Source organism: Seriola lalandi, unplaced genomic scaffold, assembly GCF_002814215.2.
Source record: "Seriola lalandi dorsalis isolate HSWRI2012SDOR001 ecotype SW California unplaced genomic scaffold, Sedor1 jcf7180002054139, whole genome shotgun sequence".
Classification (NCBI taxonomy): Eukaryota; Metazoa; Chordata; class Actinopteri; order Carangiformes; family Carangidae; genus Seriola; species Seriola lalandi.
The window spans coordinates 363712-378607 of NW_019524692.1; the positions used below are offsets into that span (position 1 = coordinate 363712).

Consider the following 14896-nt stretch of genomic DNA (forward strand, 5'->3'; position numbering starts at 1 on the left):
ACCTGTCAACTGCACTGCAGCTGCAATGTCTTTTATGAAGATACACGGGCTGACGAGTGTCACATAAAATAACCTCAACTTTATCTTCAACCTAAAAGGCAGCTTTATTCTCCACGTGATATCTGATACACAGTTTTATCAAGCTGAGTGGGTGTCTGGGGGAAATTATTTCTTTAGAGCGAGGTCGAAAACATGTAATTTATGACACGTAAGGTGATTCCCTGAACTTGTGCACTTTATTTCTGTTAAACGAATATCGGTCACCACTGAAATATTGTGACGAAAATGATGGGAGATAACAAATGACAACAATTTTGCTGCCTTGGGATATGTGTGAGGCAAACAGACGAGCTATTTTTATAGAAGTGGATGAGAAGATCCTCCGATTGAGAAGTACGGCATTTGGGAATTTTGATAAGAAACAGCTTATTAACTGCACAATTTATATCTGCTGTGGATGTGATCCTTCTGTTTATCTACAGGCTGTGGAAGCAGAAGACGCTCATATCCAAGATGAGAACACAGCCACATAGTTTTGGATGCATTTAGATTTGCATTGGTTCCAGAAATGCTGAGGCTACCATGTGGATTTCAATTTATTCACTTCATTTATAATTACTATGAAAGATTTCCCTACATGAAAGGTGTTTCATAGCAACCTCCACAAAGACAGAAAAAAAGATTTAGAGGAGATATGCTGAAATGTTCATTTATTTATACATTTTTTGGCTTAAAAGTTGAATTTAACCATTTCTGTGTAAAAAAAAACAACTGGTCTTAGGAAATATCCACTATTTATAATTGGAGAAACTCTCCCCTCGAGGTTTCCAGAATACCCCAAATTCACAGAGTGTGTGTGTGTGTGTGTGTGTGTTTTTTCATGAATTAACCGTACAGTATTTCATTGTGTCTGTGTGTGTTTTCGTGGTGGACGTGCAGGGCCACTGGGTCGAGGTGGGCTGGGCCCATGGTTCCCACAGCCTGTGTGGAGGCAGCCTCTGCTGCACTATCAGCCTCCGTCTCCGGCCCCCCCACCCCCCAGCACCAGCGGGCCCCCTGACGTCAGCCCTGGCCTGATAACGGCGTCCACAGCAAGCAGCAGATGAGAGGTGGGGGGGGGGGGCTTGAGATGGAGGGATGAGGTGGAAGGAGAGCGGTCGGCCAGCAGGGAGGGAGGGAGGGAGGGAATGGGGTTACACTAACAGAGCCAGTGTTGGATAAGACTCTCAGACTGATAAGACAGAGCAGAGTGTGGAGCCTCCTTTGTTTTCCACTGCTCCTCCTGTCTGGTGGCATCTCCCTTCTCCTCCTCTCTGACATTCCCTTTCTCTCTCTCTCTCTCCCTGTCCACTTTCACCTTCTTTTTTCAGACTTCACCAATTTGTTAAACTTTTCTCCTGCGCAGCCCCTCCCCTCTTCGTCCAAACAGAAATATCCCTGCTGTTATCGGGCATGTGCGCTATGACTGTCCCTGGATTGAGGGACCTTTTCTCCTCGGGCTTCCTCATTGTGTTTTTGTTTTCTCTTACAGTGCTTTTAGAGAGGGAGGAGCCAGCGTCTGACTGACAGGAGAGTGTTTGACATTTACAAAAAAACGTTCACACACTTGTTTCCAATCCTTCCTTCTCTTATTCTCTCTCCATCCTGCTCTGCATCGTCTAGCAACATTGTGGCTGCACTGACACCTCTCTAACCTTCTCTGCATGAACTCTGCGCAAACTTTTGATGACGTCACCTCACCTTTGCCTAACCTGAATCTTACCCCCAACTTGCCCCTCCACGTTCAAACAAACAGCTTTCCATCTGCCTGCCACATCACACTGCAACTAAGCCCCGCATATCAGCATATTAAACACTGCCTCTGAGTGTGTGTGTGTGTGTGTGTGTGTGTGTGTGTGTGTGTGTTTGTGTGTGTGTTCCCTATTTGCTCTTCAGGCCTTCACTCGCCTACGGACTTTGGCCACTGCTTATCGCAGGGAGAGGTCCTGGGATCCCTGAGTCTTCAATGCTAAAAATACATTTGCCAGAGCTTACACACACACACACACACACACACACACACACACACACACACACACACACACACACACACACACACACACACACACACACACACACACACACACACACACACACTCTTAGTGACATGGGACATCCCACCATGAGGCTGTCAGTCAGATATCAGATCAATATGATTGGTCAGTGGTGGATTTTCTGCATACGAAACCTTTTGCACACCAACGCTCACCTGATCATAACAAGTCACTCGCGGAACTTCATGAGGATTTTCTTCAATTTTATAACTGACATTTGAGCAAGCAACACCCAGGGGTGGAATTTCAAATATCAGCATGCAAGTGTCAAAGAAATATTCAAACGTTTGTGCGAGTGAATTGCTTAAGTAGCTTTACAAACGCTGGAGACCATCGGGGACAAAAGAGAATTTGATAATTGAATTCTTATCGTCTTTAATTGAGTGTTGTGTGACGTGTTTGAGCTGCTCTTCAAACAGTGTGAACCAAGAGTCCAGTTCAGCACTTGAGCCCAACACATATGAGAACCTGCAACTGAGGAGTTAATAATTTATACAAAAACACACTCCTGGTTAATGGTGTGTGTGTGTGTGTGTGTGTGTGTGTTAGAAAGAGAGAGAGATGATCTGTGTTGCTGAGGCCTAGGTGTCTTGTTGAGAGGACTCGTGTCACCTCAGTGTGACTCCGTGACCTTACCTGGTCAAACACACTTAACCCACTTAATCCGCAAGTATAACACACAGATACCTTAGAGTAACACACAAATCCACACACTCACATACTTACACACGTGTCCCACAATAATACTGTACCTATTAATAAATATAAACACTGAATATATAGATGTAGACCCTCATGTAGGATATACACAACTTTACCTTAACCAAAATATTATAATAGCTTAAAAAACCCATAGTAAACCGAGACATAACAAACCAGTACTGTCATTTTCATACGACACCAGATGATGTACAAATAAATTGTTTTAGTGGGATGTGCATGACGTGATCTGAAATCAGTGGCCAGGGAAATGACAACAGACAACAGACACACAGAGAATCAAGTTTAGTAATGAATAAAGTTTCAGTACAGTACAAATAGAGTCATCAGACGCAATCAGAAGTCTTTATGAGCTCATTTCACACACAGTGAGGTTACATTGATTAGCATTGTTTCAGCGTGACTATTATCACCTGAGTGGATCCTCGATGATCAGCCCGATCAGATAAAACAAGACAAACAGGTGAGGTCAGCAAGAACACACGCGGAGGAGATGAAAGGCCATTTGTAAAAAGAATGATGACTTCCAGCTTACTCTGCAAAACTGCATGCGAATGGAGAATACCAAGGAGTACAACTGAGTGACGTGTGTTTCCTTGGTCTCTGTTGCCTCATATTGACAGGGTATTCTGCCTCCTGGGTTTTCCTGCCTCTCCATTTGAAGTCTTCTTCCTGGAGCCAGGAGTCTAAAGCCCCAGTGTGTGTGTGTGTGTGTGTGTGTGTGTGTGTGTGTGTGTGTGTGTGTGTGTGTGTGTGTGTGTGTGTGTGAGGAAGAAGGGCCAAAGTAAGTCACCGACCCCCAAATGATTGAGTCTCTGCCCCAGCCAGGACGGGGACAGTTTTCCTGGTGCCTGGTTTGGAGACACACACACACACACTCTCTCACACACACACACACACACACACACACACACACACACACACACACACACACACACAGACACACACACACCTTCCTCTGCAACAGTCTGCCGCTGTCCACCACATTCCAGCATCTCTATCTAGTCCCTCAGCCAACACCTCCTCATTCATACACACTGACAGCAAACACACAGTGCACACACACACACGCACACACACACACACACACACACACACACACACACACACACAGTTGCAAAGAATCATGGTTATAAACACATGCGCGTGCGTACACACACACACACGGTTGAAAGTTTTGATGAGCTCTGGCCTCTGTCACTGTCAGTGATACAGCCCGGCATGTGCAAACACACAAATCAAAACACACACTGTACTGTAGAATAACAGAAAGGAGGATGAACTCTGTTTGATTTTTTTTGTATTTTTATAAACTCTTCACCCTATATGAGCTCAGATTAGACTGTAGGGTGTCGTAGTTCATAACAGCAGCCCCGAAGAAGAACGACACCAAACTCTGTTGCTGCCGAATGACGAGCGAGTGATTATCTTACCCACTAACCTTCCCATAATACAACCTGCAAGACTAACAGAAAAATTCCTCCATGTTTCTTTTGTGATATCTCTTCATATTTCAGGCTCTACTATGTCGATCCATTCCCCTTTTCACACTGAACCTCTATATATTAACTGGAACCATAAAAAGCATGATTCATCTCTGACTTTGGTGCAACTTTTGTTCCCGTCGCAGGAGAACAAAACCACGCCTTGATATTATTAGCCAGCAATTGGTGGATGTGTTATCAGCCTGCAGTTACACATTGATGACAGTTCCCCATTTCCAATGAGGCAATACTGCTCTATTCACCTGGACTTCTACAAGAGAGGGTGGGGGGGGCAGAGAATCAATACTACAGTATAACTAATGTAACTGAAATACAACTTCATGATAGATGGATAGATAGATAGATAGATAGATAGATAGATAGATAGATAGATAGATAGATAGATAGATAGATAGATAGATAGATAGATAGATAGTTAATAGATAGATAGATCTATTGATTTTTCTGCACCTGTTACACTGAAAGAATTCACATTTTATTAGTTTTTTTGTTTTAATTGATCTATTTGTAGGGGATGATGTAAACTATTAAAACATATGTTTTGCACCAGCGTTCACATAAATCACAATTTACATTCAGGCCTCTTGAGTTCAATCAGCCATCTGTCATGCCCGAGCTAGGACACGTTTCTTTTTTTTTTTTTTTTTTTTTAAATTTCATGTAGTTTAAGATATTTTTTTCAGATTGTTTCCTCTTTTTTAAGAAACTAATTGGTGTTTTAATCGATTGATCAGCCCAACAAAGGACACAGACATTAAAGTTTTTCATTTGATTTTATTGCTCACTTGTATTAGTTGCACTTTTCAATAGGCCCATTTCACAGTATCCATTTTAAGGCCTTATATAAGGAAAACTTGAACTGTAATTAACAACATTAATGGGCGGTGTATTCCATTTAGCTGGGCCAGATCCAGGGACCCTGCTAAAGTCCATGCTGACGCACTGGCATGTCTTACTTAGAAAACAACTTTGTCAAACTGCAACATTTCTGAATGTGGGGGAGAAAAGAGAAGAGACAGTCACAATTAATTTCTTGTTATGTCTCATTATTTATATTCCTGTATATTCACTGCAACCTGGATACACTCATTGAAGAAACACATTTCCTATGATTTGTTTCACACCTCTGAGTTAAACTGATCAAACTGACTTTTTTGATAAATAAACCTCCTCATAGATAATCATGGTCTAATAGCCTTCTATCAGATAATATACAAGATGGTGAATTTCCCTTTCTGCATTATGAAGTCAAACTTGCTCCTTCTACTATAAAGGCAACTGTATATTAATCACAAAACTGCACGTACCCCAGCTCCTATCTGTTTCAGGCACGCGCGCGCGCGCGCACCGGGGCCTTTATTGGCAGCCTGTGTAGAGTCACATAATTCAATGAGAGGCTGTCAGTGGGAAGTGGCTGCACAATGAAATGGCCTCGTGTGTTTACGTCCACTGGTGTTGATGACAGGTATAAATCTGTTTTCATGAGGACAACAGCCGCCGGAGACTTCCGACTGAGTTGGCGCGTCAAGCATCCAGAACTATTCTTCATGTGTCATGAGGAGAAAAAAAAATCGGCTTGAGCGAAAGTTTCATATAAGACTTGAAAACACCAGTTCAACACAACGTGGAAGTCAAGACTTTATGACAAGACATTGAAACAAATCAGTGGCTCGTGAGACCCTCCAGGTCACAGCTGATATTTCCACATATGGGCAATAGGATCTTTACAGACACGCGCTTTAGAATATTCCTATTCTCTTTAGAATAAGTTTTCTGTCGGAGAAAACTTTGGGAAGGTGACTTGAGTCGATCGATCAGAACTCTTGATCACCTACCAGAATAATCAAAGTTTCGTTCATAATCTATTTTAGTCTTGTAAAACACCAGCCTGCTGCAAAATATTTTTTTAAGTGGCTTGTTTTTTGTTTTTAAGTTAGCTACAACAAGATAGGAGAAATATTTAGAGGATGCGTTTGCAGATAAGTCAGATATCAAATGATTATGATTGTACCTATTACCTATTTTTAAATATATCACGTCTAAGCGCCACACACACACACACACACACACACACACACACACACACACACACACACACACACACACACACACACAAACACACATCATCGTGATGTTCTGGAAAAGATAACACGGGAATAAAGTTATCGCCATTTAGTGGAAAACAGGCTTCGTTTTAATGAGCAACTTTGAAAAAGACAAACAAACCACCCAGAGGAATGGTGCATATCTGACGCATCATTTATCATTTCAGATTAACGAAAAACATAATGGTCCAGTTTGACAAATGGTAAGACGAGTTGGTATTGAGAGGAAAAGGTTGCTTAAAGGATCAATGTTCAAAATGTTTCGATTTACAGATAGTTTAAAAGATTTTAATGATTTAGAAATAAATATTTATCAGGCAAGAATATAGACCAATGCACGACCAACAACCCTGCCCAAAATGTTCTTATGCCTAGAACTCACAAATAAAAACATTTAACTCTCAAATAAAAACATTTAACTCACAAATAAATAAAAAATAGATTGAAAACCCGCATGGCTTGAAAAAAAAAAAAAAAAAAAAAGCACAGCAAAAATTCTTATTGATCCTTCATCCTATAAGTCTACCGTATAAGAAAGCAAAGCCATTCTCTGAAATCTCTGGTTGGCATCACTCAACTCCACGGGACCTCAGATAACCTTTCTAGAGGAAATAAAAATAGAACATAATTTGGTTGGTCGACTTTTTGTAAAGTTTTCAAGCTTCATTGAACTCGGAATTGGAGAGAGAGAGAGAGAGAGAGAGAGAGAGAGAGAGAGAGAGAGAGAGAGAGATGATAACAGCTGGATCTTGATCACAGGGTATAGTCTCTCACTCCTCCTCCTGTCTCATGTCTCCTCTCTCACTTTATTCTTAACTTTGTGTTGAACGCTGCCGAGTGCTGTGCTCGACTGAACAGCAGATCTGATTTTAATAAGGACGAGGGGGTTCAGCTGATTGCTTAAGACCACATAGTTTTTGCATTAACACTCAGTAATTTTGTGCGTAACTGCATCCACACTATCATTATCCCTTCTATCAACACGGATGTCCAGCTTCAAGGAGAGGATATGTACCAGGGCATAATGACAACCAACCATGGACCCCCTTCCTATGAGGCCGGATTTCTCCACAACGCCTCGGCGGGCACCTCTCCGGTTTATGTGCCCACCACCCGGGTCGTCACCCCCATGATCCCGGCGCTGCCTTACCTCCAAACGCCCGATGCGTCGCAGCAAAGCAGCCCCGTGTCGAGCCACTCTGCCTGGGCGCAGCCGGGGGCAGACTCGGTGCCCTCGTACAACCACTCCCCGGTGTCTCCGCGTTTCACCTTCTCCACCAGCCCGCCTCTGTCCTCTGTGGTGGCCACGGCCCGGGAGACGGCAGCCTCATACAGCAGCCCGCTAAACATCTCTGCAAACGGGAGGGAGCACTACGGCGCTCGGGGCTTCAGCGGGTCGTACCACAGCCCCTACCCGGCCTACATGAGCCCGAACATGGGTGGAACGTGGCCGGCGTCCCCCTTCGATAGCTCGGTCCTCCACGGTCTCCAGACTGGTGCTCCTCCAGGCACAACACGGCACCCAAACATAGGTGAGAACCAGGAAAACAAAACACATTTATTTTGGTATTTAAATATCTTGTGTGAGAGTCATGCAAAATATTTTCTGTTTTTCCCGCAATGAAAAGCTGTTTGGACTTTTTGATATTTCAGACAGAAATAAGCCTCAAGAAAGTGAAACGCAGCAGCATGTCTCTGTAATTCATTTAGATTTGTCAGGGATTAATGAACATACACTTAATAAAAATACGCCTGAAGTAGGTGAAGGATTGAAAAGACTAATTGAAAAAAAAAATTTTTCTGAACAGAAATATCTTGAAAAAAAAAGAAAAGAAAAAAAATGTCTTGTTGCAGATTTTAAAATATAAACCTGCATTATTGCAATAATATGCTGAAGATAAAAAAAAAAAGTTTTGTCACCTTGTATCAGAAATAATTAATCTAATCAAGATTATTGCAGAATGAATTGACAGAATAATCTGAACCACTAGATTGCTAGGATATAATCTGAAAGGCCTGAAATACGATTTAAAAATAACAAATAAACATTCAAATATTTGGCTATAATAATACGACTCAACACGATTAAATGTGATTTATATTTTTGAGTAAAAAAACAAATCCTGGAATAAAACAAATTAATCACGTCCTGGAATTATAAGGCAAAGTTTAAACTTTACGCCTATTTTTTTATTTCATTTTCAAATGTTTGAAAGCTCTGACTTTGGGACTGATTTTTTTTTTTTGTGACTGTTTTTTTTGTTTTGTTGGTGTGTTCATTTCGTCTGATAGAAACAACACACCTACCGAAAACACCCTGATTAACCTCGTAATGAATGTTAGAAAGTGATGCCACATGAGACAAATGCACCGCAGACAATAAGGGCTCATTGTCACCTGCTGTAACTTAGTCTGTTCGTCTTTAATGCACAATACGATTCCTGATTCAAAAGTGTTTTTATGTCAGGAGCTCCAATCGAAATGTCGAAAATGTTTGCAGCCCAATCTTATTCTTGCTCCTAGAATAAAATGTAGGATCATCAATGAAAGACAGGCCTAATCATTTGAGTCAAACCACACACGTAACGGAGCGACGTAATGCACAGGATTTTAGATGTAGATATTACTTTTATTAACTAGGCTTTATATAAGGACCATTTTTCTGTCTCATGTAACACCTAAAAGCAACATTAAGTAATATTTAATTTGTATCCTACTTCTGGATAAATATGTTTCATAACGTATTAAAAATTTGTGTTGTTTAATTACAATTTAAATTTTAGGAGTACATATAATTTTCTATCATTGATAAAAAAAAAATTGAGCCTAATAAGTCAGATTGAATATATTATGTTATATGAATATATTCTGAGTGAGTTCACCTGTGTAGTTCATGGAGTGGATGTTTTAAAAGCATTTAAAAGTCAGATTTACAGCTAAGTACACATGCTTTGTATATTTCTATGAATCAGAGACATTATTGAAGCCATATTAAATTAATATTTAACTGAACCTGAGGTGTTAACACAGTTTATGAGGATTAGATATAATTTATGAGTTGTGTTTGAATGCGGCCTCAGATCAGATCAGATTTGATTCAATTGCGTCTGGAGAAACTGATCCTGATCAGCAGTGCAGCGTTCAAGTCTTTTCTTTTAATGAAAGTTATTATTGAAAGTCCATATTTCTTTATTCGACATATGAATTGAAATGAGGAGTTATAATCTTAACAGTGGACTGCAGCTGAAGCTCAGATCTGACTGAGGGGTCCCCTCACGTCACAGTGCTGGATGTGAATTCGGCCTATAGCTGCAGGTTGCAGTGCACTCTGGACCATATAGGACCACAGAGATTTCACAACACATTGATTTTGCTTAGGTTGTCAGTTTTTCATTGCTTTGACTTGCACCTTGTGTAGTCTAAATTACTAATCACAATTGGCAGTGTTTGACCCGTGTTTCTCCATTATCTATATTTTCTGGCAGCTGCAGGATGATAGGATCTCAACCATTTCCATCACTCCACCTTTTCTCAAAGTGAGCGTTTTTCCAATGCAGTATCATGTAATCATAACATTTTCTGATGCTCATGGTCATTGTTAGACGTATCTGTTATTACTATATGGTTGTTTTAATCAGATTAAGGGTTAATTAACAGCTGATTAATTCCTCGTTTATACTCACCAGCTCCTCCTCCTGTCTGCCAGTTGAGATGTAATCCTTGTGTTGATCATTTGAAAAGCTTTAACGTTCACTTCTACGAGGCCTTCTCCTGGCACTGTTTGATGAAGAAAGAGAAAAACATCAGCTGCAACAGATAACGGCATTGATCCAATCTGACCTTTTCATCTGACTATAATCAATGCTGAACTCACTGTAAAGCTCGTTCACTGATTGCTCGTGTTTGTAGATGGAAGAAAACGCTTTCAGCGACAGGCTGAAGCTGATTGTTTTACAATTACATCAAATTAAATCAAATCTCAGTGTTTGATTCAGTGGCACTCAGCCATTCAGTGAAAGTCTCTATTGTTCCTTTGTTGAATAGAAGGGAAACTCCCTCATCGGTAAAGTAACTTCACTTTTCTCAGTCAATTAAAGGAAAAAAAAAAAACAATCAGCTTTCTTACAAAGATAAATACATAAAATGTCTCATTCATATTTAACCTGTCAAATGCCTGGCTTTAGAGAGGAACTTAAATTCTTGTGAAATGTTTTTTGATTATTTAACAATTGCTTAAATTAAATGTTTATTCACAGTATACCTTATTTTTCCTCACAATAACTTTAAATTTAAAATGGCTTATGAACAAATTTGTTAAAACTTTAGTTTTAGTGAAAAAGAAGTTGTTTAGCTCATCATGTTCTACCTTGACATGATCATTCTTTCTTAGATTTGATCTTTCTTAAATTGTAAATGGAAACAGACAAATCATTTGTTCAACAACAAGAACACATTTTTAGTGATAGCCTACTGTTTGGGATAAGTGTCATTATTTTAGTTTCTGAAGATACAAGAAGACCTGCATTATCACTCCTAGATGTCCCTGAACGTCACAAGGAAAACATGACTCTTCATAGCTATTGAATATAAAATAAAAAGTAAGCTGACTTAATAATATAACATTCCCTCTCTTTGCAGTCTACATTTCAAAAGAAAAAAATGGTATAAATCTTAGTTAAGTAAAAATTTTAAAGCACTGATTGTACTTTAATATACACAAATATAAATAAAAATATCAAAAGCAATAAAACTGAACTGCAAAAAATATTATTCACATCACAAGTAAAATGCCTTTACTGTAAATGTTACTGGAGTATTCAGTATGTAGATATTATTACTACCAAAATTCAAGTATCAATAGAAAATCTAATCAATGCAGATAAATGGCTCCTGTGAGTGTTAGTATACAATTTATCATTAGATTGTTATTACTGATAGTCAGCAGAACTTTACTCTTGTCGTAGTGTAAAATGCATCTAATTTTACAGGCTCATATGCGAAATCTTCATTTGTAAAGTAGCTAGCAGCTAAAGTTATGAAATAAATATAGTCGAGTAAAACGTAAAATATTTTGAAGTAGAAGTATAACAGCATAAAATGCAAATACTCATGTAGGGTACAAGTACCTTAAATATATCTTAAGTAGTTACTTTTAAACACTGAGTAGCCTGTCTAGGTGTTGAATTGTTAATAAGCATGAAGTATATTAATGTAGTATGTCAGTGTGGGGTTAAACTAGTTCATATAGCAACTCTTGGCTTATTCTATTAATCAAATTTTTGATATTTTGATCACATATTATTCCAGTAAAGCCTCCACAGCCCTAAAGTGTAGTGGGGAAAAAGTTACAATAATCCCACGAGATTCATCAAAAGAATAAAATATGAAGCTGAGCAAATAAACGTTGTCCCTTTCACGTGTTGCTACTGTAACCTCTGACTGCCCTTTATCACTGTCATGTTCAGAGACAGCGTTTAAAAGCTGCACAGACAGTTGCTCCTCACATACATCGCTGTCGACTGAGTCTTTTATACCATTTTCACCTTCGGCCTCCTGAAGCATTAGCGTGACTGTTTATACACTGCAGCCTGATTTCCAGCCTGTATCTGATAAAGACACACACCGACATTTATACAGAAGGAAAAAAAAGAAAAGAAAAAAAAAAACTTCCATTCAGACAGACGTGGACGGTGCAGTATTTCTTTTTGTGTATTGTCTTACGTTGCTGCGTTGTGTTGGCTACAATGGCTGACTGGCTCAAGGTTAGCTCGCCCTGCTGTCTCTGTTTTGCTCTCAGCCTTGGAGGAGGCCTGCGTATGTATCACTGCCATTCCTGTTGCTCTCTGCAGCGAGGGAGGAACAGATGGAGGCCAGATTCATACTCTCTGAACGACAGTAATTACAGACAGTGAGGTGTAGGGTTCCAAAAAAAAAAAAAGAGACATTATTATGCAATTAAAATGAGTTTTAAGTTGATGATTTCCGCAGTTCCTCAAGCTGTTTTCTGCATAACGCCACTTAGCTGAAGAATATCATAAGCTGTGCTGTTTGTATCACCACTAACCGAAGGAAGAAGAAAAAAGCCAATCTGTCACTTCCACGCCACAGATTGATGCCTTCCTCTGAACAGCTAAGTGGTTCTTGGGAGATACTCTGTTATGAGTGAAAATTACATTCATCAGATGTCATGCTATCTGAGAGAGAGAGGGACATGGAGATGTGAGAGATAGAAATGGAGTCTCTATTTGAACATGATGGAGCTCTACTCTGTCTCTATTTCCAGCCGACTCTTTATCTGGAGGGCAGTTGTGAGATAAGGAGGGATTCCAGGCTGCTGTTGCGTGGGCCGTCGGGACTGTGGGCCTGCGCCTCCTGCTGGTGCAGGATGCTACTGCATGACATACTCACCCAGTCGGCAGGAGACTGTTTATGAAAGTGGAGGGAAAGAATCTTTGTGGCACAGGCCCAGCTGGATGTTCATTCCTCTAAGAATCACTCAATATATCCTGGTTTGGTACCATGAACTGAGCTGAACAGGTGCTCTAAGTAATACATGGAAATTATATTAAGATCATTTTAACCTTCTTTTTGGCGGTTGACTGAATTGACCTCGGTACCTGGTGAAGTTCTTCAGAAGAACAACCTTGACCGACGCCTCAGCTTGACCAACATGCAAATTTCAGTTCATCCAGAAAAAGTATTGAATGTGTTTCCCAAGCCTGAGAGTTGATGAACCCATTTAATCTCATGTAGCCTCGTATTGTGAGATCCTTAAACGGATGTTAAGAGATAAAGAGAGAAACAGCAGGTCCGAATAAATCATCATCAATCAAAAAGAACATTTCCCTCCAGTAACTTGACTTCTCACTTGTCCTCTCTGATCAGATTTGTTTGATGACTTTGCTGAGGGGCGGGAGTGTGTGAACTGCGGGGCGATGTCGACCCCCCTCTGGAGGCGGGATGGTACCGGCCACTACCTGTGTAACGCCTGTGGGCTGTACCACAAGATGAACGGCATCAACAGACCTCTCATCAAACCCCAAAGACGACTGGTGGGTCATCTTTGATTTAGATATGTTCGCCTCTTTAGTAAATGAAAGATGAATCCACTACTTCTTTCTCTGTCTTCATTGTTGACTGACATGTTTTGTCTGTGGCAGTCTGCCTCGAGGAGGGTGGGCCTGTCCTGCACCAACTGTCACACCACCACCACCACCCTGTGGCGACGGAACGCGGAGGGGGAGCCGGTCTGCAACGCCTGTGGCCTCTACATGAAACTCCATGGGGTAAGAGAGAAAGGAGTGAGGGGGAGGGAGAGGAAAAGAGACAGTACTTCTTCTTTTTCTCACCAGCCTCTATGGATGTTACACAATCACACCTCACTCTGGTTCTGTCCTTTTGCTTGGGGTCTTGACAGGTACCCCGACCCCTGGCCATGAAGAAAGAGGGGATCCAGACCCGCAAACGCAAACCCAAGAACCTCAACAAGTCCCAAACTGGTGAGCTTCAAAAACACATGCTATTCGCTCTAATTAAATAATAAGATGAAGCAGCAGCTGCCCAAACATTTTGGAGTTTTATGGATTTTGCACAAGCCCTGTTTCCAAACCAAAAACAGTCATTTGGAGCCCTCGCTTTTCACCCTTACCTCTTGAGCGAGCGCGTGTGTCATGTCACAAAGCCCATATACATATACTCTGTGCTCCACAGGGACTCCAGGCAGTGAGGGGACTCCAGGCACACCAGGCAGCACTCCCCGCGCCACCACCACCACAGAGGAGCCTCGTCGGATAAAGACGGAGCCGGAGACCCACAGCTTGTACACACACCACAGCACACACACACAGGTGAGATACTTTGACATTGCAGGGAGCATATATGCACAAGGATGTTTTGAGAAGCTCTGGTTGTGCTGACAGAATAGCTAGAAGCACCTTTTACATTCAGCTCCATCTGTCTAACAAGCCCAGAAAACTGTATCACTGAAGGGCGAGTTGAAAAGACCTAGTATGACCAGGAAGAGACTGCAGCCCAAATTCTAATCTCATATGCTCAAATAGCCACATACGACAAATGTACTCGTCTTTTCACCATTTTCTTCTGTGTCCTTCTAGATTTCAGCCCTGCCAGCCTACATGGCAGCACAAGGAGGGGCCATTCCTCTCAAGATGTCGCCTGGAGGCCACGGCGGGTCTTCTGGCTCCAAAACTGAGCCCTGGAATAACCTAATCCTGGCTTAGATGATCTACAACCCAGCATCTCAAACCAGCTCATCTACAGCGAATCAGCTCTCCTGACAGACTAGAGTCTCGGGGAAAGCGGACTTTGTGCTCTGGGTGCAGATGGTCCCACGCGGCCTCCAGCTCACCGTACAAACAGCGCCTTCAGTACAAAGATCTGGGAAGGAAATATGGCAGCCAGTACAGAAGTGGAGTGCGTAAACATTACTGCACAGTTACTGTGTGTGCAATCA

General features: G+C 41.2%; 1 protein-coding gene across 1 annotated transcript; it reads left to right on the top strand.

The window, feature by feature from the left end:
- The first annotated feature begins 7432 nt into the window (after window positions 1-7432).
- gata4 (GATA binding protein 4) lies at window positions 7433-14672 on the top strand. Its single transcript, XM_023403477.2, has 6 exons — window positions 7433-7955; window positions 13309-13475; window positions 13584-13709; window positions 13841-13922; window positions 14134-14270; window positions 14538-14672. The coding sequence occupies exons 1-6, from the start codon at window positions 7433-7435 to the stop codon at window positions 14661-14663; spliced, it is 1161 nt and encodes a 386-aa protein (XP_023259245.1). The 3' UTR covers window positions 14664-14672.
- The last annotated feature ends 224 nt before the right edge of the window (window positions 14673-14896 follow it).